This window comes from Myotis daubentonii, chromosome 5 (genome assembly GCF_963259705.1).
Source record: "Myotis daubentonii chromosome 5, mMyoDau2.1, whole genome shotgun sequence".
Taxonomy (NCBI): domain Eukaryota; kingdom Metazoa; phylum Chordata; class Mammalia; order Chiroptera; family Vespertilionidae; genus Myotis; species Myotis daubentonii.
In genome coordinates, this window is record NC_081844.1 from 54,869,082 (window position 1) to 54,892,227 (window position 23,146).

The window sequence follows — 23,146 nt, forward strand, 5'->3', positions numbered from 1 at the left end:
GGCAACGGAGTACTCGCATACCCTGCTTCCAGAGTGTTCCTAATGGGACGCCCTCCTGACAACCACACTACCACAATGACAGCCACTTGCTATGGAGGAGGCATCCTGTGGGCCCCTGGACGCACTGAACGCATCCTCTCTCCAGGTGACAGACACAGTGCCAGCCCCAAAACAGCAAAGCATTTTCCAGAGTAAAGGGTGGGCAAAAGTGGGTTTACAGTTGTGAGTACATGAAACAGAGTTTATTCTTCAGTTATTAATTATTGTTATTTATATAATAATATAAAACTACTTTTGCCCACCTCTGTAATACTGAGAGAAACGGGGACAATTTTATAATTCCTCTAAATACCAGGAGAAGGAAGAATCCATTGATAAAGAAAATCCCACCACTAATTGGTTACTCTGGCATCATGGCTGACAACTTCTTGGCTAAGGAATTATCATTTTCGCCCTCCCCCAAAATTGTATTTGAGCTAAACTCAACTTGAAATTTCTTTGTTTAAAAATTTAAGAACATTTCCTTGGCCGTTTTGAAAAATCAATTTTAAATATCTCCTTGCTCTCATATACTTTATACCACAAAACTCACTTCATCTGAACTGAACCCCAGACCCTAAATATGAGTGGAGGTTAATGTTCTGATGTTCCAGGAACCCCTGACTGGCCTTCGCCAGCCTGGGCCATCAGGCCAGACACCGTGACGCCAGCCCCAGGGCTTCCCCCAAGGCTCTGCCCACGTCTCCCGCAAGTAGCGCAGCAGTGGACGTGCCAGCCTGTCCACATGGAAAAGTGTCTCTACTCTTGGGCCACGTTTTAGAGCACACGAGATAGCTTTAATTTTCCCCCAAAACTTATTACAGAAATATTTCTATGTGACCAGAATATTTTACTTCATTACCAGGACTTTTCCCACCCGGAGTTCCCAGCCTCCCTCACCTCCTGCACAGTATCTTCATATCTACCAGACCAGTGTTCATTCCTCCAACCCCCAGGGTATGGTCTTCTACTTACAGCCTCAGCTCTTCAGTTTTCCCCTGGCACATCCACACTTTCTATAAACCATCCTTACTAACCCACCTGGCTGTTCCACTCAACCAAATGGGTTTTCTGGTTTTCCAGAATGTATTTCCAGGTCAGTTTTCTGAATTAATGGTGTAAAACCCTGGACAAAATACTCTGCAGTGGATTCAGATACACGAACCAGTTTCCAATGTCAAACAGAGAGGTGAATGTGAATTTGCTACCAGCACCCAACCACTGGAGTTTATTTTCCTGCCTCTCACTCCGGACACTGGTCATCTCTCTCTCCTGTAAAGTAAGTCTACTCCAGTACTTATTTAATAAATATTAAGAGCCCACACCACCACCAGGTAATGAAGAGAAGCATAAACCAAGCCTAAAAGCCTAAAGAATAGTTTCCAGATGTGACTTCAGCATTTTATGTACCTAGGAAGTCCAAACTGGAAGACAAATACTTGTGCAAAACAAAGGGAGAGAATAATAACTTAGAGCTCACATTCCCTCTTTCTGCTCTCTTTCTCTTTCCCTTTTCCAGTGGAGACTTTGTTGTGCAAATGCAAGCAGGCGCCGGGAAGCCCGCTACAGGCCAGTCGGCTGGGCCTCGTGGGTTCTGACTGCTGTACCACAGCTGGGCAAACCATTTTTCAAGCCAGACAAATTTCAAGTTGGAAATGTTCAATGAATCGGTGTCTTTGGTTTCTTGCTTAGACTTGGAAACACTGCAAGGTTGGCCCCTAAAAGCCGCTCTCAGTTCACCGCTGCATCAAGGTCCCTAGACCACAACGGGTGGCCTCTGCTCTGCAGGGCCTCAGGTACAGTTGCTTCTTCCACTCCCCTCCTGACCGAGAGGCTGATTAAAACCAAACCAGTGCTCCTGAGGCACAGCCACCAGACCTGTGGCTGCCCAATACCCTGTCGCCTCCCCCCTCCCTTGTCTCCTCCCCTCTCCCCTCCCCCCCCCCCCCCCCCGGGGCTCAGCAGTCACACCACAGACACAGAGAGACCTGGGGCTTCGGACGTCCCTCCACACAGGAGGCTCATCCTTGTAGGTGCTTCTCACCTGCCCCTAATCGAGAGAAGCAGAATTGAATATCCATCAATACCAGTTGTTTAGGGTCTCATTTTTAGCCCACAATTATCTTGTATGTTTCCCACTCTTGGTGATGGTTGAAGGAGACTGTGGCTCTACTTATAATTACTCCTCTCGGAGCAAGCTGAAAAGCAGCAGAGGCACTAACACATCACACTGGGGTCTTCCAACGAACCCCATTATTCAGGAGGCAGTGATTCCGCGTGGAGTGAGTCGCTGGCAGGCACTTGGCTTTGCAGGGCTCCCTGCGACCTGTTTGCATTTGCATCCCAATTCCCAAAGCAGGTGTACAGTTCCTGGTTCTCTACAAAGTGCAGCACATTAGGAAAAGCAAACAAAATTTAAATGATTAGCAGTGATTCTACAGGCTGCATTTAGTTTATCTTTTCCCTCCATATTCCCCCCACACACACATCAAAAAACCACAAAAAACCCTGCTATGAAATAGCTCCACAAATTAATCTGGTTTTCATAAAACACTTCAAAAAATAATGATTGCTGTCTTATGTAAGTACATGATAGCATGCTTTCTTCTGAGCAAAATCCTAAAAAACCAAAGAAATAGTTTGCATAGGTGTATTTCATTTTGTGCAAATCTGACTAAGATAAGGCTAGTGTTTAGGTGGCACGCCAAATAATCTCTCCTGCAACAAGAACATTTCCCTGCATCCCAAATTCTCTCCAACCGCATCAGCCTCCCAGCAGACAGCTGAGACCAATGGATTTGCCTGCACCATAAGCAATCTATGTTGGGCAGAAAGCGAGTCTTGGACATAAAATGCAAAGGGACAGATGATACGTGCTTACGTGATGGAGGCTCCATTTTTATTCTTCCCTTTGATGAAACGGAAGCCAAAATGCAGAAGGCAACAGGAACAGGTGTGCTTTCTTCACGTGCCATTGAAGAGCCGACCTGACAAGGGGCACTTCCAGAAGTCACTGAACCCCCATATTCGCTTGGTGTGCTCTACGCTGCAAGATGAGTCGACTCAAAGGGATGAGAGAATAACAACCAAAATATTTGAGGAGGAAAAACAGCAAAGAAAACCCGCCCACGAAGCAGCCAGCTTATGAGACTTACATTCTGTGTGACGCAGGGTGGGAAGGCCCAGCGAGAGAGAGAGGAGGTGCCCAGAAGGTCCCCTCCCCACAAATCAAGTATTGTCAGGAAACATCAAAGTAGAAATCTTTGTAAGCAGCTTTGCATTTAACATTCAGTCAAGACACTAAAACCTTAAAAAATAAGAACCTCTATTTAAAAAAAAAAAAAAAGCTAACAATAGGAGTCCTCAAAGTCCCCCAGGATCTTGTAGCAGAGAACGGAGTGTTCCTGGGCCAAGGCAGCCAGTTCCTTCAGGAACTCGGGGAAGAGGGCCGCGGCCAGCATGGTGTTCCTCACCGGCAGGGGCAGGCTTGGCGGCACCCCCGCCACCGCGGCTCTGCTTGTCAGGAAGGGCTGGAGCACTCTTGGGGCACCATCCAGAAGGCTCCTGCCAGCTCCCGTCCTGGAACCATCCTGAGTGGGATCTGAAATCAGAAAGCAGATGGTCACGAGAACCCTCCAGAGCCCTTTACCTCCACCCTCGCAAGTGTGTGTGTGAGGGGAAGGAGGCGGGTGGGGAGTGGTGGGTCTGATGGGTCCAGTTCCTGTGACTGACTGAAACCTGAAGACAGCCCTGAGCACTCACTAGTCCACTCGTTGGCTCACACACGTGCCCAGCAGATGACCTCCAGCACAAGACATGAGATATTAGGCTTTAATCCCAAAGCCTGTATAAGAGAGTATGACAAGAATGTAGGTTTATCAGGAACCCCCATGCCCAGGACTTGGCAAAGGGAAGGGTTAAAAAAGGCATCTCCTGCCGACCAGTGATTCTCTCTCATCATTGATGTTTCTCTCTCTCTCCCTCTTCCTTCCTCTCTGAAATCAATAAAAATATATTAAAAGAAAAGAAAAAGGCATCTCCTGCCATTGCACCAACCAAGTGACGACTTAGCTCACCATGATGGTAATAGGACATCCAGGGGCTCCACCTGCTCTCCCAGCCTCCCGTGTTGGGAGACTGCCCTACCTGTGCCGGCAAAGCCCCAGCACACAGCACTGCTGCAGGGGGGAGGCGGGGCCACACAGCACTGCTGCAGGGGGGAGGCGGGGCCACACGGCACTGCTGCAGGGGGGAGGCGGGGCCACACAACACTGCTGCAGGGGGAGGCGGGGCCACACAGCACTGCTGCAGGGGGAGGCGGGGCCACACAGCACTGCTGCAGGGGAAGGCGGGGCCACACAGCACTGCTGCAGGGGAAGGCGGGGCCACACAGCACTGCTGCAGGGGAAGGCGGGGTCACACAGCACTGTTGCAGGGGGAGGCGGGGCCACACAGCACTGCTGCAGAGGGAGGCGGGGCCACAATCACTGCAAGCTCTGCAGCTCGTGCTCCCACCTCTGGGGCTCCATGGTGACACTCCCTCCCCACCCCCGGCAAGCCCCTTCTGGCTGGGACCTCCAGCCTTCAATGGAGGATAGTTTGAAAGAAGCCACTGAAATGTTGGAGATGATGGAGAGGAAGTTGGGTGCTGGGAAGACCAGACTGGGCACTTCCCATAACTGGGCATCTGGTGACAAGTGGCTTGGGAGCCTCCCTTAAAGGAAGGTTTCCAGGGGTTTCTATCTCAGTTTCAGTAACATAGGTCTCAGATGATAATGAGCCCAACCTTGAACATATTCAAGTGATTTGAATTTTCATATCAAAGCAGTTTCACTAATTAAAATGGTTCAACTTTCCAGACTATTTAATTCCTGAACATCTCCAGCCTTCATATAGTTATTGGAGTTATTTATGCTGTCTTCTGCCCCCTACTCAAACAGTCTCATTACTCCTCATAAATCATTATATTCAAGCTCTTCATTATTTTGGCTGCTTTTCAGAATTCCAGTCCCATTCTTAACACTCCGAGAAGAGTGTCGCTTAACTACAGTACTAAAAATTCTTGACATTTATAGTACTTTCCATATCTCACTACTATCATCTTTAGTGTTAAAAAAAAAAAATCCTTCGCTTTACTGCTTTAAATATCCTTTTTGATTAAAGCTTATCACAGTTCGTGCCGTAAAGAACTGGAAGAGAATCCGCTGGTACCTTTCAGCAGAAGCCCACAGCGTGTCCTGACATCAGAGTGATGACCAAAGAGTTGATGTCACTGAGGTCCTCGCACCAACCATGGAGACACCCACTCAGCAGCCCCACCCCAACTCCCAGCACTGCATCTCTCCAAGGGTTCCATGAGGCTCACGAAGGATGGTGTGGGGAATGGGACACATGGGCACTAATCCCAGACCAAGACCTGTTCTCACACTGGCTCCCCACCTGGAATTCCCGCCCCCACACTTGTATCACTAGCCTTAAGAGACTCCAGTACTGCGGTGGAGAGCAGACTCTGCCACCTGCTGGCTGAGTAACATCAGGCAACTTTCTTTACCTCTCTGCACTGGAATGTCCTCATCTGTGTAAAGCTCACAGAGTTGTAAGGATGAAATGAGTCAATAGGTATAATGTACACGGGGGCCTCTTGATAGGTGTCAGCCATGTGTCGTCATTACTTCAGCTACCACTGATTTTACAAAGCACTTCCTGTTTCCTGCCCCTGGGAGGAATTCTCTGATTAGCCTCCCACCCCATGGTACCCCATCTTATTTACCAAATAGCACCTGCATTGCTGTTATGTTTTTCTTCCTCTGGGAGACTCTGAGATTTCTGAGAGCTGAGCCCCTACTCAATGTGTCCTTCCTGGCCCCACACACTTCCTTACTCATAGTAGAAGCTAATGAACGTTTGCTGGATGAATGAGGGAAGAAACTGACCAACATCAGGTCTTCCCTACATTGATCTCCCTGGAGCTGGTTCATATTCCTGATCTCCATCTTTCTCTCTCAAATTCACTATTCTTCCCCTCCACCCCAAAAAGGGGGTTTTGTGGCTCATTTATGTAGCTTAATCCATGAATTTAAAAAGTGTCATCGCTAAGACTGATTTACCCAGCTTGAATCTGAGACTCCAAACTGTCTTCACTATAGAAGGCAGGTGGCCCCCACTGAGGGGGACCAGGTCTGGCAGGGAAGCCTTACAGGAGCTCTGTCCTATCAGCACGGGACCAGCCTTCCAATAGGTCACACAGCCCCATCGGGCTCTCAACTCAAAGCAAGAAAGCCAGAGGTGTGGTCCCTCCCTGGCAAGTAGCTTATATAATGTCTCGGTTTCCTCTTCTGTAAAATGGGACCAATACCTCCCTCACCTCCCTCCCAGAACTAGAGACCAGGGAGAGGACTCCGAATATAAGTAGACACGGCTCCTGTGCTTTAGAAAGTATTCGAGGGGGAAGTGAAAAGCCTGGGAAATGGCTGAGCCTCAGAGACAAGGCGACAATGGGATGGCTACACGGGAAGTCCATGGGCTCTGCAGCGGTGGTCACACAACCTATTTAAAGGGTAGTGAGGAGGCTCTTTTTCTCTCAGGGCCGCCAAGAGGCTGAGGGAACGTGGCCTGCCTGACGGAGCAGCTCTGGCTGCCAGCGCCTGACCAAACCCTCATAAAGCACGTGCACAGAGGCCAGAGGAAGGGAAGCACAGAGCAATGCCGGGGTCAGGCGTGGTTTTCAGAAACATTGACTTGGGTCTGAAAAGCTGCAACCCAGCATTTTCAAGACAAATCCTGGAAAGATTTCAGAACTTAGGAGAGCAATCGTTACCGCTCTGCTGCTGGTCAGCAGGGTCAGACAGAGCACAGACACGGACATGGGAAGCCCAGCGGTTGACCTCTTCCCGGGATTCCTCATTACACGTTGTGTGCCCAGGGAGAGCGCTCCTGCACTCAGCTCCTCGGCAGCACCTGCCACAGAAGTCTGCTCTGCACGGGGGCCAGGGCCTTCCTCCTCCTGGGAGTCTGAGTTTTTTCAAGTGGAGTGGAGGCTGCCACTTGGCTAACCTGAGAGAAGTTAATGTGGAGAAACTCCACAAAAGGAAAGTCTTAGATCCCAAGAGAAGCCCCACTAAGCAAAGTCCCAAGTGTCACAGACTTGGAAAAGCATCAGCCGCAGCTGATTCATTTGACAGCATCATGTGGGAACAAGCTCCCCTGGACACATATCTGGTGGCCACAGCCATTGGTCCGAAGCCAGGACAAAGCACCAGGAGTGAGTGACCCCATCCTTCAGCAGAACACGCACCTCTGACGTCACGCACCTCTGACGTCAGTCAGCGTGTGTGCACTCAGCCTGTGAACGAGGCAGACAGTCGCAGGCACCTGGGCCTCATGATCCCGCCTGACTACCCTGGGCCCCCACTTTCAGCTTCCTTATATGAAAATGAACCTCACAGTACTTTTCTTGCCCATTTCACAGTGCTTGTTTGAAAATAAAAGTTGACCGTCTGGGAAAGCACTTTACAAACTGAAATACAAAGGAAGACCAAGTCTGGAGTGTAATGTAAGGAACTGAAGTCACCCCCTGCATGGTAGACTGAAAGACTGGCCAGCCTTTTTGCAGCTCTTCCCATCGAGAGGTGGGGGTTTGCTGCTCTTGGATCGGGGTTTCCCTGGGGACTTTGGCCAACAGCATGCAGGATTCCAGAGCCTCAAAAGATTTTCTGTGTTCCTGCTCTCACTGCAGCCCCGTGGCTGTGACATTTGACCAGCAGGGCTAATCTGCTGGATGAGGAGAAACACACACCCCTGCCATCCCCATTGCCCAGCCAGCAGCCACCCATGTGACTGAGGCCATCCCAGACACCAGCCACCTGCAGACAGCAGCCCACGAGCCAAACTCAGCCAAGCCCGGCCCAGGCGACCGTGCAGACTCTGAGTCTCATGAGTGGCTTTCAATTAACCCACCGTTTGTGCAATGGCTTGGTATGCACAGGAGCTAACTGACGCACCCTCTCTCACAGGGTGAGACGTGGTAACACCCTCCCCATTCAGGGGGAACAGCTAACAGACCGGCTGTGCAGGTGGCTAGCAGAGGCCGCATGGGCCTGCAGTCCTCCTTCCCACAGGCTCCTTTCCCTCCACGAATGGCCTGCCTGCTGTCCTCTAGGCCAAAGCCTGAAGCCCCTCCCAGTGGCACAAGGCCCACCTTTCTTGCAAAATCTGCCTTGCGATGCCCTAAGGGCTCTTCACACCCAGAGTTCTACAGCCACAGAGGAAGTCAGAGCAAGAAAACAAATTCTTCACTTAAGAGTCAAGGAACCTGAGGCCTTGGTGAGGCGCAGTGACTAAGATCAAAGAGCTGCACAGAGGCGAGGTCAGCCTTCGGAGTTTCCCTTAAAGGGTTAAAAATTGCCCTGAGGTAGATTTCTGCCTATGGGAGCCAGTTTCTGATCACAAGCCTTTAGCCCACGACTGAGAGCCCCACTCTCACCACTCGTCTTAGTCTTTAAAATGTTGGGTTGCAGCTTTTCAGACCCAAGGAAAACACGGGGCATTTCCTGGTCTGCACACCCCCAGGCCACAGTGATAGCTTGGAGGACAACCGGCCATTCAATCTGTCCAAGCTGAGCTCCCCAGGCTGGCCGGCCAGCAGGACGACCTCAGTTCTCCTGCGGGGCACCCACCTACCACCCTCCCTGCCCACCTTGCCAGGCAGGCCCCGTGAGCTGATGAAAAGTCACCTTCAGGAACTTTAAGCGGAGCATAAACTTTCCTTCTCCCAGTCCAAATGAATAGTTTTTACCTTCTAGAGCCCTGAAGCACATTTATTTGGGGCCCAAGAGTCTCTGAAAACATAATGAAGAGAACAATGCCCTCCTCAGGGTAGGGCTGGTTCAGGGTGTGCAAGGAATGCCTCCCGCCCCAGGCACTGAGTTATTTATTCTAGGCCCAGGACAACCCACACATCACTCCTTCCCTACGGAAGCAAATGCCCGCTAGACCCTCCAAACAGGCGCATGGGCCGGGTGTGGGCTGGCAAACCTTTCTTTAGGCTTAAGAACACTAACAGGAAACTCCTCGCAGTTACATAAAAAAGAAAATACAAATTAGATGCTTTAGAGCCCAGGAGCCTATACAGCATCTTTGAACCCAGATGGGGAGGCGGGGAAATGGAGGAGCAGGAGAAGGAGAGATGCAGGGGAGAAGCACGGCTCACCTTTGGTTAGCGACTCAGCTGTCACGTCAGACATGTCCACTCGGAAGAGCAGGTATTGCTGGGCTTGTATGAGGAGCCCTGGGAAGTCTCTCTCCATAGAAGCAAACTGTTCAATCTTGTTTTTCACAGATGCGAGGACCTGTCAAAAGGGCGTTAATGATGTTACTGCTTCAAATGGAATGCCAGCCCCAGTTGTCAATCTCTCTCTCAGGGGTGGCCCTCCGTGCAGGAACTGTTCCTTTTGACATTTGCTCACTCTTTACTGACCCACCGGGGTGTTTCAGTAGGACGCCCTCTAAACAGCAAACTAAATGAAGTTTTGCTATTTGCTAGAATAATCTACACACAACTAGCAAAACAGGATGAGGAAGGAGAGCAAATGAATGAGAACAGAGGAATTTTTTAAAAAAAACACAAAATAACAGGGGAAGGAGGGGAGGAGCCCTGCTCATCAGCACCCGTAAAATCAACAGGGGTGGATGTGGGCTCAGCTAGCGCACCTGGTAGAGAGAGCGGACGCTTGGCTGGAAGACCATGTTGGTGTTGAGCAGAAAGGAGCGCAGGAGTGGCTGTGGGTAGCTGGCCAGCTGCGTAATGATCCCGATGAGCAGCAAATTAACGTGCAAAGAGTTTTCCAGCATGTTCTCCAGCTTCGACAGGACCACGCTGATGAACGGGCCTGAGGGAGGGACACGGGCTTCAGGGCTGGCGGGCACAGGGCAGCCACGGGGGCCACAGCTCCCAAACCACAGCCCCGCCAGGTGCAAGTCCAATGCAGACACGGGAAAGGCAGCCGGGTCTTCCCCTGCCTCAAACCCAAGCACACAACAAACCACCACCAAAAAGGAGAGCAGGCAAATGGGCATGGGAGCTACTATCTTGACTCCATGAGCACTTTTAACACTTGGGAAACTATCATAGACCTGACAGATAATTTAATTTTTAAACTTAAGGTATACACTTCCACACTGTTTCTGTACTCGGTGCTGCCTATGCTCCAAGCCATGACGTTTTTCAGCTCATGACCCAGCATGTTGTCGGGCTTTATGCAAACATGAGAGGCCACAAGTTTGGGTAACAAAAAAAAACACCTTTGTGCTATTAAAGAATAGCACACCTATATGAACTGTGTTTATCAGACAGTTACACTGTGAACGGGGGCAGTCTGTCCCCAACAAGCACTGTGAGAAAGATTGTCTTGTCAAATGTCACAGTTCGGAAGGACAAGGAGAGAAAGACAAGGTAAATGAGGCAGGTAGCCCTGAGCAACTTGGTAACCACCCTTCAATTTTCAGATGGGAGGAAGGGAGAGAAAGGACTTCATCTGGAGAGATACAGTTTGGTATGTCATAGCTTCCTTAAAAAAAGAAAATCCATATTTCATTAAAAAGCAGTTCCTAAGAAAATTAAGAAAAAAAGAAGCTTCGACTAATTTGGGTCACCAGAAAATTAATATGCTTTGAGTTCATTGAAGACAGGGGAAAAAATCCAGAAAATTAATCTGGCAGTAATAAAATTACCGGAAGATATTTCCTAGTTTTACCATAAAAATGGTCCATTAAGCAAAATCAATGAGAATTTTGTATTTCCCCCAGTGGAGCTATTGATGATGCCATGAAACCATAGCATATTTATAACAAAGCACATATCCTTTGATGGATAAACGTGCCTTATGAAGACGTCACCAACATCAATATGAGTTTAACTTCACCACAAGAAGCTTCGTTCAGAAGCCGTGGTGGTGAGAAATGAGCGCACCAAGCACAAACCTCTTTCCTACGCGGGCGAGTAGCGGGGCAATAGTCCCGCTGCCAGGAACACAAAGCATGTCTCTAAGGGGCCTCAAAACACCGAGAAGGCACCATCCCCTCGTGAACCGAACTGAGCCTCGACGTCCCAGCCTGGGATGGGGTTGAGCTCCTCAGTCACAGTCGATGGCCCAGAAGGTCAATGGACTCTTCACACAGAGCCTTTGGAGAGCCCTTGCTTGCAAAACAACCCTGGCGGTGTTTGCCGAACATATTCAGGAAAATGAATATGCTGGGGGTGAAACCCCAATTTGAAGCATCTTGATGGACTTCCATCAAGAACCCCAGAAGTGTCCTCAGGCATCACGATGCAGTTCTAGCGTTCCAGGTGGATCCACAAGAGGCTGCTGTCCACCCTCCTCAACCCGGACCCCGCCTTTTACATCCCCTCTGGCCCACCCCTGTACACTGCCAGGCTCCACACCTGCTTCCTTCCGGAGGGAGCAGACAGGTGAATTAAACGTGTGTAGCGGGGGAGCCTCTCCGGTAACACACATGGCCTTAATGCGAACCCTCGGTTTCCCTGGCACATCCCCGACTACACTTGGCCTCAGCCGGCCATCCCACAGACATGAAGGTGGCTGGCCAGGCAGTGACCAGGGCACACCATCTGCAGTCCAACACTACTGCAAGGGCAGAGAGAAAACCAGCGTAATCGCACCCTGGGAGTGTGCCGTCACTGTCCACCTGAATGACAGGGTATTAGTTCAAAGCCAGAAGACAGACGGTCATTATGAGCCACTAATGACATTAATTACAACTTCTTAGCCATGCGCAATAAGAAATAGACATTAAACCCTTTCAAACTCCTGTTTTATTCTTAGTTGATTTCTAGCACTTTAAAAACAGTAGCGGGGGGACGGGGGGGGGGGGGGTGCGGGGGGGAAGGGGGGGCGCGCATGACCGGTAAGCAACTGAAAAGCAGAAAACTCAGCTACAATTCAGAAAGGCACAGGTGTGTATGGGGGTGATGCCTGAGGAAGAGTGACTGGTGGCATTTCTGAGGTTCTGGATGGAACCCCATAAAGTTGCTTTCAAATTGGGGTTGCAATCCAGAGTTAATCCCCCTCTTCTTCTAGAAGGACAGATAAACTCCACAGCCATAAGATATGTAATTTTTCAGAACTATGGCAATCTCTACTGCCCTTCCCTGTCACTCGCCCCCCTGTCCTCAAGTGCCCCTTCCCCTGCCTCAATATGACCCCCCCCCTCCTGTATTTCCTGGCTCCAAGGAACGGAGCTGCCATCAGTTCTGTACCCCCTGTGGCCCTCCTCCGAGAAGCCTCCTCCACTCCCTGCCCTGGGCCCCCATAGGACTTGGCACACAGCGACTGACAATGCATTTCTCACTAAAAGAGTTCAGTTCTTTGTTGATGTCTCCTCTAAACGTCCGCAAACTCCTTCATTTTTGTGTCTTTAGTACCTAGCATAGGACCTGCCACATAAAGGTCTCTAACAAAATCAATTAGATGAATGAAAGGGAAACTTCGGTTTTGCTGAGAGGCAAACTCATTTCGGCGGAAACCAGGATCCTACGCAGAGATGGACGTTCAGCCTAATGCTGCAGAACACACAAGGACAAAGTTCACATACGCGGGAAGAGTAAAGATGTCTCCTGAATTGTGAATGCGTTAAAATGACCTATATATGTCAAAAAACTACGTTTTGTTGGCTCTCAGGTGTATCATAAGCAAAATATTGATGTTATTTAATACGGTATTGTATTAGCTCTTTTTTTTTTTTTTTTTTTTTGCCCTAAGCTATACTCCGTTTCCTCAATTTACATATTTCCCAGGGATGAGACTCCTTGATAGAAGGCTGGCATTCTGAGGAAGGCTGATCATTCGCCCTTCGCCCAGGGCCCTGGAGTCCTTTCGCCCAGGGCCCTGGAGTCCTGGAGAACCGTTGGGAGTTCCCGCTGGTGAGAGTCAAGGGGACCTGCTTCAGGCAACACTGCGACTCCTGCGGTCCCTCTGCCCCTTTCCTTGCACTGAGCTCTCTGCCCCTCCTCAGTTGGTCTGGGGCCTTCCCTCCCCTCCTCCTCCCTATCAACTGGGAAAAGTAAGCTCATTTAATCCTTTCTATTTATGATTGACTGACTGATTGAATTTTAATTAAAACCCATTCACACTGAAATGTTATCTCAACTAGAACCTCCAGCCTTTTAATTGTGGAATTAAAAGCTTTCTCCCCATTCAAGCGTCAGTAAATAGAAGAATAAGTATTGGAGGAGGATCATGAGCCCGCAGGAAGCCTACCTGGCTGGACCAGCAGGTGATGTGACTCCCTGTGTTGGCTGGCTGGAGGAGGTGGGAGCAGGTCGCTCCTCCCCATGCTGCCCGCTACTTGCCAGGGAAGGACCAGCCGTGGCTGCTGGGGCTGCCAGCAACCTTAATAATGACCCCCCAGTATTACATTCAGTCCTCACGGGGGAGAAGGGCGGGTCGGGGACACCAGGTCACGTGGCTGAAAGTGCCAGAGCCAGGATGCCCCGGGAGGCCTGACTCCAAGGCCACTGTCTGTCCCGCGGTGATGCCAGCTCCTTGAGGGCCTCTCCTTGCTACCCGAACACCGTCGGGGGCCCTGAGCTTGATGAACCCTCTGTGCCTGACCCTCTGCCTCACCATGTGCAGGTTTGGATGTTACTGGCCAATATTTAATGACATTCTGCACCATAATTCCTCATCCAACCCACTTACCTAATATCCTCCCCTATCGCTTTGCCTCTCCCGTGAGTCTACCTGTGGTGAGGGTGTATCACTGGGACACCCACTCTGTAGCAGAGTTGAGTTTATGTGGGTCTCCTGGACCTATTTTCGGATGAAGATTTTGTGATTATCTGAAATGAGCTCCCAGGCAAAGGCCCAACTAACCAATGGCCCGATGTGTCCACAGCAAGTGTTCTGGGTGCGGACCACCTGCTCTGGTCAGTGTGCAGGGGCTGGGACAGAGCAGAGAACAAGCCAACACCTGGGCCCTCATGGAACATACACTCTAATGGGGGCGGGGGGGATGTGCTTTTAAGAGAATTCACATGAAATAAATGCTAAGGAGGAAAATAAATTAGACTATAGGAAACGAGGCTATTCAGTAACGAGACTGGATTTCTTATGTGGTTTCAGCAGCCCTATTATTATCACAGGCATGACAGTAAAATTTAACCTCTAACTTGCTGGTGGGGAAAAAATACAACAATCATGGCAAGACTGACAAAATAAAATAAAAATGAAACCACCCCTTCTCCACTCTTCATAAAAATACTTCCGCCCCTCCATTAGGTAAATGGCTAATGCCCCTCGCCCCCACCTACCTTACTCTCCTGTGTAATATGCACAAGTGCTTTCAAAAGCAGAAATCACAAAGCAAGCTAAGCCGGTCACCTGTGAACGGGGCGCTCTGAGTCCTCAGGGGACGGCGACTGGCACAGTCAGCCTCCTCTCTCACCCCAAAGGGGGAGGGCACGGTCTCTTCGGCAGGAGCTTCCGCCATCAGAGAGTCAAAGTCATCCTCCTCCTCCTCCTCCTCCTCCTCCTCCTCCTTCTTCCCCTCCTCTTCCTCCTGCTCTCCTTTGCTCTCTTCCTTCCCCTCTTGCTCTTCTGGGAGGAGCAAGGGATCAGGACCCTGGGAAGAGGAATTCTGCCCCATCAAGCCCTGGGTGCCAGAGTCCAGTTCTTTAAAGATCTGGTCGTACTGGGCAATGAAATCTTCACCCTCCGGGTCAACCGCCGTGGGGTCCGCACCGTGCTCTGCCTCGGAGACAGGGGGTGCTGCCTCTGAGTCTGATTCCGGGGCCACCGGGGGCCCCTTCTCTGGTGGTGGCTCGGCGGACACATTGGGAACCACGTCTGAGTTGTCCCTGTGACGCTCCGCCTCAGAGTCTGTCTCTGGCTGAGGGCTGGGCAGGGGGCCGTTGTTCGTGGGGGGGCTCTGCCCCTCGGCCTGGCCCTGGGCCGGGGGCCTCGCAGGCTCCTCCTGTGACTTTCTGGTGTCCTCGGCGTCCTTCTCCGCACACAACCTGTACACCATCACGTCGTCCTGAAAGTCGGACTCCTCGATGTACGACCCTTTGAAGCGCAGGATGGCGTTCTTCTTCATCTCCTGGATGTGTTTGGGCGGCTCGATGGGCGCCGGCGGGCCAGGGTTCTCCAGGTCGGCCCCCGAGGAGATCCCGGTGTCATAGCTGTCGTCCCACTCCAGTTCCGTGTGGCCCCTGTCCTTTCTGGGAGGCAGCTGAGGGCCCGTCTCCCTGGGGAGCTGCTGGGGAAGCCTGAGCCGGAGCCCGGGGCAGGCGGGGCTGGTGGTGCTCTCCTCCGTCAGACTCTGGAGGAAGGTGTCAGGGTCCGGGGAGTCTCCGTCGTAGAGGGCCGACCAGACCCGGCAGTCCCTCATGCAGTGGAGGATGTTGGCGTGGGCCTCCCAGAGGTACTGCAGGTAGCTGATGTCCAGGGCTTTGCCGTACTCCACGATGCAGGCCGATGGGGAGGACGCCTCAGGCAGCGGCTGCTCCAGGGGCCCTGCAGGAGGCAGAGGCAAATGAATGAGCCCCGACACTTCGGAGAGGTGGGGGGACAAAGGCCGTGGGCGGGGATGTGGCTCATCCGGCTGCTGAGACCTTCTTTCACCAGCTACTTTGGTTCTAATAATTTCTGATTAAATGATTTTTGAATAATTTAAAATGCTTAGATTTTAAGAAGGAAAGATAAGAGCAGGAAGTCTACCCTAAAGGAGATGTAGAACCAATGGGGCCAGTCAGATGCTGGCTTTCTCCAAAGGAAAACTTACTTGGTAGCAGTCCTCAGAGAAATAAGAGCTGATCGTGGCAACCTCTCAGGTTGCTGAGAGGATTGAATTAGGTAATATATCGGATATAGTACCTGCCACAGTGTAGGTAATGATTTTAAAGATTTTTACTTTGATTCTAAAATGGAAGGCCTGTAATCCATGAATTTGGGGAGCAGATTTTCTCTGGAAAACACTGGGTTTTTAGAAAAGCCTGTTGACTTGTGCTGCCTTCCTGGGAACTATTGTGGTTGATATGTACCAAATGGTCTCTTTATGATAAAGTCCTATTCACTACCAAAATGGTTCTTTTCACCTAAGGATGCTTCAAGTGTTCCTATACTCTGCCTTTGATGTTCAAGTTCTTTACTGCAGAACTGAAAAATAGGGACTTCAGGGGGAAAAAGGACTCAAACAAGGAAAAATATATACTCTGCAGTTTCCTTAAACATCTCCCATGTGGCAAGTGCTTTATTGGTGCTAATTCAATCCTCACAACAACCTATGTGGTAGATAGTACTTTCTGCATTTATAGATGAAGAAACTGAGGCTGAGCCCTAGCTAGTTTGGCTCAGTGGACAGAGCATCGGCCTGCGGATTGAAGGGTCCCGGGTACAATTCCAGTCAAGGGCACGTGTCTGGGTTGTGGGCTCGATCCCCAGTAGGAAGCATGTAGGAGGAAGCTGATCAATGATTCTCTCTCATCATTGATGTTTCTATCTCTCTCTCTCCCTTTCCCTTCCTCTCTGAAATAAATAAAATAAAAATATACTTTATGCCCTAACCGGTTTGGCTCAATGGATAGAGTGTCGGCCTGCGGACTCAAGGGTCCCAGGTTCGATTCCGGTCAAGGGCATGTACCTTGGTTGCAGGCACATACCCAGTATGAGGTATGTGTGTGCAGGAGGCAGCTGATCGATGTTTCTCTCTCATCGATGTTTCTAACTCTCTATTCCTCTCCCTTCCTCTCTGTAAGAAAGCAATAAAATATATTTAAAAAAATAAACTTAAAAAAGCGAAGAGATCTTCTAAAAAAAAAAGAAATTGAGGCTGAGACATACTAGTAAGATCACCCAATTAACTGGTCAGTGGCAGAGCCACCGCTCAAGCACAGGCTGTCTCCTGTCACTCCCTGCTCTTATTTCACTTGATGCCACACCTTTGCAAGCTTCTTGTCTCCTAATTATCTAAATCTCCTCCAGACTAGGCCAGAATGGGACCTTTAGGAATATACATTTTCAGGCCATCAAGGTGGACATAATTCATTTCTTATGGTTCTACTGCTAAAAGGTTAGTGTTGACCTCTTATCCCCTATAAATAAAAAGACATTAAAAAACAATACTAGCAATATTTATTTAGCACTTACTACATGCCAGGTAGTCTTCGAAAGCTTTACATGTCCAAGGGCACTTATCCTTGGAACAACACTTTCAGGCAGGCACTACTTTATATACGAGGAAAACAGTTTAAAAGGTTAAGTAATTGGCCCAAGAAAGTAACAGAGCCCAAGATTCAGAATCCTAGTTCTTAGCCACTGCACAATAATTATAGCATCTATCTCCCCACCCACCTAACTACCTTTCTTTCTATGTAACCACCCATCCGTTAGAGCATTTGTCTGCTGTAAGGAACCCCAGAGGTAGCATAGTGGAAAGAACAGAGGACCTACCCGCTAGATAACCTTGAACAAGCTAATCCCTCTCTCTGAATTTGTTTCTTCATCTCTAACCTGGGCATACTACCTTCTCCAAAGAATTAAATATGATAATACAAGGAAAGAAAGTTTCAGGCACTCCATAATTGTCCATTTAACTTGAATTTTGAATCTGTGGCAAAATCAGCCACAGAAGCATTCTTGAAGTAACATTTTTAGTAAAGAAAGACATCAAGTTTCAAATATGTTTTTTAAAAAATAATTCCTTGGCAGGAAAATCAAAGAAATCCACATTAGTTTAACCAACAGGAAAATATACCTAAAATCCATCTTGTTATACTACCACAAAAATTATTAATTTTCATGCATATACTGTATATTTAAAGAGCAAAAATCAGTATGACAACCTTAATTTCTAAAAATTACATTTATACCAAATAGGCTGATATTTTCTGAATCAAGCAGACTGGGGCCTAACAGAAGTACACCTGAATGAACAGAACCCAGATCGGATCATCCAAATCAACACCAGGACTGGGCCACAGGCTGGTGGTGGCAGGACAGGCAGAACCCCCCTGGACTAAAACAGCCCTCTGACCGCTAAAGATACACGACGCCTCCTCGTTCCAGCTGCCTGCAGGGAGCCAAGGCTGATAGGTGACTATTTCCATTTTACTTGTACAAGATCAAGTACAGCTGGCAAACAGCACATCACTCCTGTAGGTCAGTCAAATGACTCAGATACTATTGATGTACCCCAAATTTTGACCTTTAGGAGATGTATCACAAATTTCAAGTTTTATGGTGATACATTATTGACAGGCAAGCGCCCACAAATGGGCCATTTCAGAAATTAAAATAAGAGCTAATTCTATCTTAGCTCTTTCATCTCCACATCCCTCGCCCCTATTTTGTTTGAGAAGACATAGTGGTATGCGTCTTCCTTTACATTTGGATTCTGAGGGCGACACTAGAAATCCTAGTTAAAATAAAGGTCTGGGTGCATAGCATCAGCGGCAGCTGGGCATGAAAATGAACACTAACTACAAAGTGTCATGACTCCTTACGATGCAGAAAAGGACCCCCAACGAAATATTTATAAAAGACGCAGAGCTCACCGTCTTACTCTCCATCTTCTCCAAGAGACCCACATCCCCAGCAGAGACAGAATCTGGTATCCTTCTGTTTAAAGAGCAACACCAGCAAATTCCTACCTGAACTATCGTGCGTACACTTTGACCAGAGGATATAATCCCTCTCTTGGTTCCCAAGCGTCAGGGTGATCCCGCTGGAGCAGCAGACCGGGGTCAGGGCGAGCAGCTTGGCCGCAGACACCGAGTAGCAGTCTCTCTCCTTCACAGCCCACCTCTGACTCAGCATCATGTGGTTGCAAGGGATCAGATACCTGGAATGACAAAGGGTGGTATTCAGTCTCTGCAACGTCCGTTCCCAACCAGCACCTCCTCAGCCATAATCAGGACTAATGGCCAGGGGTGACCCATCCTCTCCATACTCTCAATCCATCTATCCCACCAGCCCCCAGGGTTCTCTCTCTTGCTTAAAATTTGTCAAGAGCTTCTTTCTTCTGACAGAACAACCCCCTGTGCAGAGCATTTGAGGGCCTTCACAATTCAAGCTGCACAAACTTCCTCATTTCTTAATGGAGCTGCTATCCTATCCCTCTTTGCCTCTCTGCCTCTGCACCCACTGTGACCTTCACCCAAAAGGTGCTTTCCCTGCATGACAAATGCCTTGTCACCCTACAAAGTCCAGCTTCAGTGTTACCTTTTCCAGGAAGGCTTCCAGGCTACCTACTCCAAGAAGACAGATCTTCTCCTTCCGCTATGCTCACAGACCTTTACTAAAGAACTAGTATTTAGTAAGTTATTTTGGTGTTTGTCTCCTCAATATAATGTGCTCTCAGAGCAAAGGGCCTCTTTCAATAATTCTGAAATATAATCCCAGGAACTCTGCCTCCTGGTGGGCACTGAAGGACAGTGGAACCGCTGCATAGTACAAGTCTCCTCCCATATTCTCCTGAGTGAATCACTCCTATGAGAAAATATGGTGGCCAAGGACTCACTGAGGGCCCCATTTCACACAAAACGCTTTTGGTTGGTGATCAAAAGCATCCTAGTATCATCATGACCGTGGAGACAAGAAAATGTGAGCAATCGTTTCTGACACCCTTAGAACACATTGTGGGGAGAAGAAAGTGTGTTCAAACCAAACATATTTCATGGTTTAAGTTGCTATACATGGATTTCTGCTCTTTGTTTGAAATATTTTTAAAATGGTACACTGGATCAAACCTAATAAAGCTACTTATCAAATATAACCAGTGTGTAGCTTGAAATTATATTAGAATAAAGAGGTATTGGGAATTTATAACTTTGCAAACACATGCTTTCAGTAGAAACTAAGAATTTTCTTCTGAGTAAATTAATAAAGGAAGATCCCCTGTAGGTTGAAGGAGAGATTCTACAACAAGTGGGGGAATCAGTTCAAATAAATAACCCCCTCATATTTAATGTAGTACTTCTACTGTGTCTTTATAATGAAGGCTAATTCCAGAGGGAAGGGCAGAAAAATGTACACTGACTCTCTGCCTTTCCATCATTTATAGAGAAAGATTTTTTTAAAACACACAAAAACAAAACAGACAAACAAACAAAAATGAATGTTCACTGCAGCATTATTTACAATAGCCAATTTAGGGAAGCAACCTAGGTGTCCATTGATAAATGAATGAATAAAGAAGATGTGGCCCTAACCGGTTTGGCTCAGTGGATAGAGCGTCGGCCTGCGGACTCAAGGGTCCCGGGTTCGATTCTGGCCAAGGTCATGTACCTTGCTTGCGGGCACATACCCAGTGGGGAGTGTGCAGGAGGCAGCTGATCGACGTTTCTCTCTCATCGATGTTTCTAACTCTCTATCCCTCTCCCTTCCTCTCTGTAAAAAATCAATAAAATATATTTTAAAAAAAAGATGTGGCACATAAACACAATGAAATATTACTCAGCCATAAAAAAGAATGATATCCTGTCATTTGTAACAACATGGATGGACCTAGAGGGTATTGTGCTAAGTGAAATAAGTCAGACAGAAGAAAGACAAATACCATAGGATCTCACTCATATGTTGATTTTTTTTAGGTCAAACAAACAAACCAAACATAACAAACTCATAGAAACACAGAACAAACTGATGGCTGCCAGAGGGAAGAGCATTGTGGGCATGAGTGACAAGGTGAAGGGGATAACAGTGAGTAACTCTGAACAGTGACAGATGGTTACTAGTATGGTGATGACATCATAAGATATAAAATGTTAAATCACTATGTTGTACACCTGAAACTAATATAATATCGTATGCCAACTATACTTTAATTTAAAAAAAGAAAGAAACAGAACAAATGTCAGATGCTTCCCAATGTCAAATATCAAAATGAAGTGGCTGTCGGTAGCAAAAAGTCACTGAGGAATTTAGTATAAGTATTTCTCATCAGACTATCTTTTCATTTTTACTCTATTTTGTTTAGGAGTCTTATTTAAATTCAGAAAGTCATAAATATAATCACAAAGTAATAAATATCTGATTTTAGGAGTCCAGATTACTCAAAGCCATCACACAACATAGCAGGAAAAACATATATTGTCTGTATTGTCCTCCCTCTTTTCATTTTTTCCCCAACTCTCTGCACCCCTTGTCTATTTTCTCTTTTCCTGGGTATCGCTCATTAAAACAAATCATCATCACCTCTGAAACAATTCAATGACAACCAGTGGATAACAAAGCACACAAATTGCCTATTGCTCCATCTACAATAAAAACAAACAAAACAGTTCGGTACAATGACGTAAGCAAGGTGCTTCTTGTGGGATGATGATGATGATGATGACCTGAATAACAGACCACTAGGCAAACATTTAGAAAGCAACGTTAACGAATTTCCAAAAAGATCGTTCCGTTTTCAAAGACAGTATGGCCACACTTCTCCTAATTGCCGACCCTTAGGCTGGCTGGCATTCCCCCCCCCTGCCCCGCCCTCCCCGCCCCCCCCCCCCAACCCCCCAGACACCTAACTCCCGTGCGAGATGGAAATGTTCCTGAAGTGCACACACAGCTGCTCTTTGAGCAAAACAGGCTCTATCTGAACACAACAGGCTATGCAGTTCGTAAAGCTGACAATGGACCAGCACTTCTGAAAAAAACACCCTACCCAGAACATTCATCAATGGCATCCGGAGGATTAAGCAGTTACATTCTGCCTAAACTGGGAAGAGCCAGGAACCTGGGGGGTGATCTCTCCCTTCACTGCTCGTCAGCATTTCTGCCTGCCTTTGGCCTATCACATGTCACATCCATGGAGATGGATCATTTCTCCTTGGTTTTCTGCTCACTAAAATAGCCTCTCTTTGGGAGGTATCTTATTTCAATGTGCTTTTCTGATATTTTGCTAACTGAAAGAAGGATATCAGTTGCAACTGGATTATCACTTTGAGACGTCAATATTTAAGAGTATTTGGGTTGCAACGAAATTGATGTAGTTATTACTTATTTATCACATAACAAATAACTCCATTAAAAGGATTCACATAACCTTCACTGCTCTATTGCCTCCCAGATCTACAAATTTATTGTGTACACTTGAGTGACAACAGTGGCAACAACAAAAGGATGGCTTACAAATCTATTTTTTATGTCCCTTAAGATAAAGTTCAAATGAATAACAGAATAAGGACTTTTCACTGTCCTTGCTTTTGGTACAGATTCTAAATCAGAAGAGACATTGTTTTCATTAGTTTAAAACGCATTTTCTAGAAAATTCCACTTCCTTAAATTTGTGCAATACCTCATAGCATTTCAACACATTTTCACAGATATCACCACAGTTGATCCTTCCAAAAACCTTATGAGGCAGCAAATTCCAAAACCAGAACAGGTCAAGTCAAATCAGCAGTTCACTCCCACCCACTCTGGGGCCCTAGCTGGATTCTTGCCTCCACTGTTCATAGCCTTGTTTTCATATTTTTTATCTCTTTCTTTCTTTCTTTCTTTCTTTCTTTCTTTCTTTCTTTCTTTCTTTCTTTCTTTCTTTCTTTCTTTCTTTCTTTCTCTCTCTCTCTCTCTTTCTCTCTTTCTCTCTTTCTCTCTTTCTCTCTTTCTTTCTTTCTTTCTTTCTTTCTTTCTTTCTTTCTTTCTTTCTTTCTGCTGCAAACTGAATAACTTCCTCAATCTATCTTCTAGTTCATTAAGTATCTCTTAATTTGTATCTTAAATGCTATTTATCCCAAACACTCAGCTTTTTTCATTTTAATAATTACAGTTTTTGTTTCTAAGAGCTCTAGTTGGTTCTTCCTCAAACCTGCTTGTCATTTTTGTTTGATTAAAACTATCCATTTTCTTAAAAGAAAATAACACATGTTGGTGAGGATATGGAGAAATCCATATGTTGGTAGGCATGTAAAATGGTGCAGCTGTTATGGAAAACAATAAAAAAATTAAAGTAGAATTACCATATGATCTAGCAATTCCACTTCTAGGCATATACCCAAATATATGCAGGGTCTTCTAGAGATGTTTGTACACCCATAGTAGCATTACTCACAGTACCCCAAAACTGGAAGCAATCCACAGTGCCCATTTTTTTTTTA

General features: G+C 47.5%; 1 protein-coding gene across 3 annotated transcripts in view; it reads right to left on the minus strand.

Moving 5' to 3' along the window:
* Positions 1-2,909: 2,909 nt before the first annotated feature.
* Positions 2,910-23,146, minus strand: part of FHIP1A (FHF complex subunit HOOK interacting protein 1A) — a 152,876-nt gene continuing 132,639 nt past the window's right edge. For all 3 annotated transcript variants that reach the window (XM_059697856.1, XM_059697854.1, XM_059697855.1), the window contains 5 exons: positions 18,704-18,894; positions 14,436-15,569; positions 9,748-9,926; positions 9,248-9,386; positions 2,910-3,640 (listed from right to left, as the gene is read on the minus strand). In XM_059697856.1, coding sequence (XP_059553839.1) covers positions 3,387-3,640; positions 9,248-9,386; positions 9,748-9,926; positions 14,436-15,569; positions 18,704-18,894 — 1,897 coding nt within the window. In that variant the 3' untranslated portion in view covers positions 2,910-3,386. The remainder of the gene's footprint in view (positions 3,641-9,247; positions 9,387-9,747; positions 9,927-14,435; positions 15,570-18,703; positions 18,895-23,146) is intronic.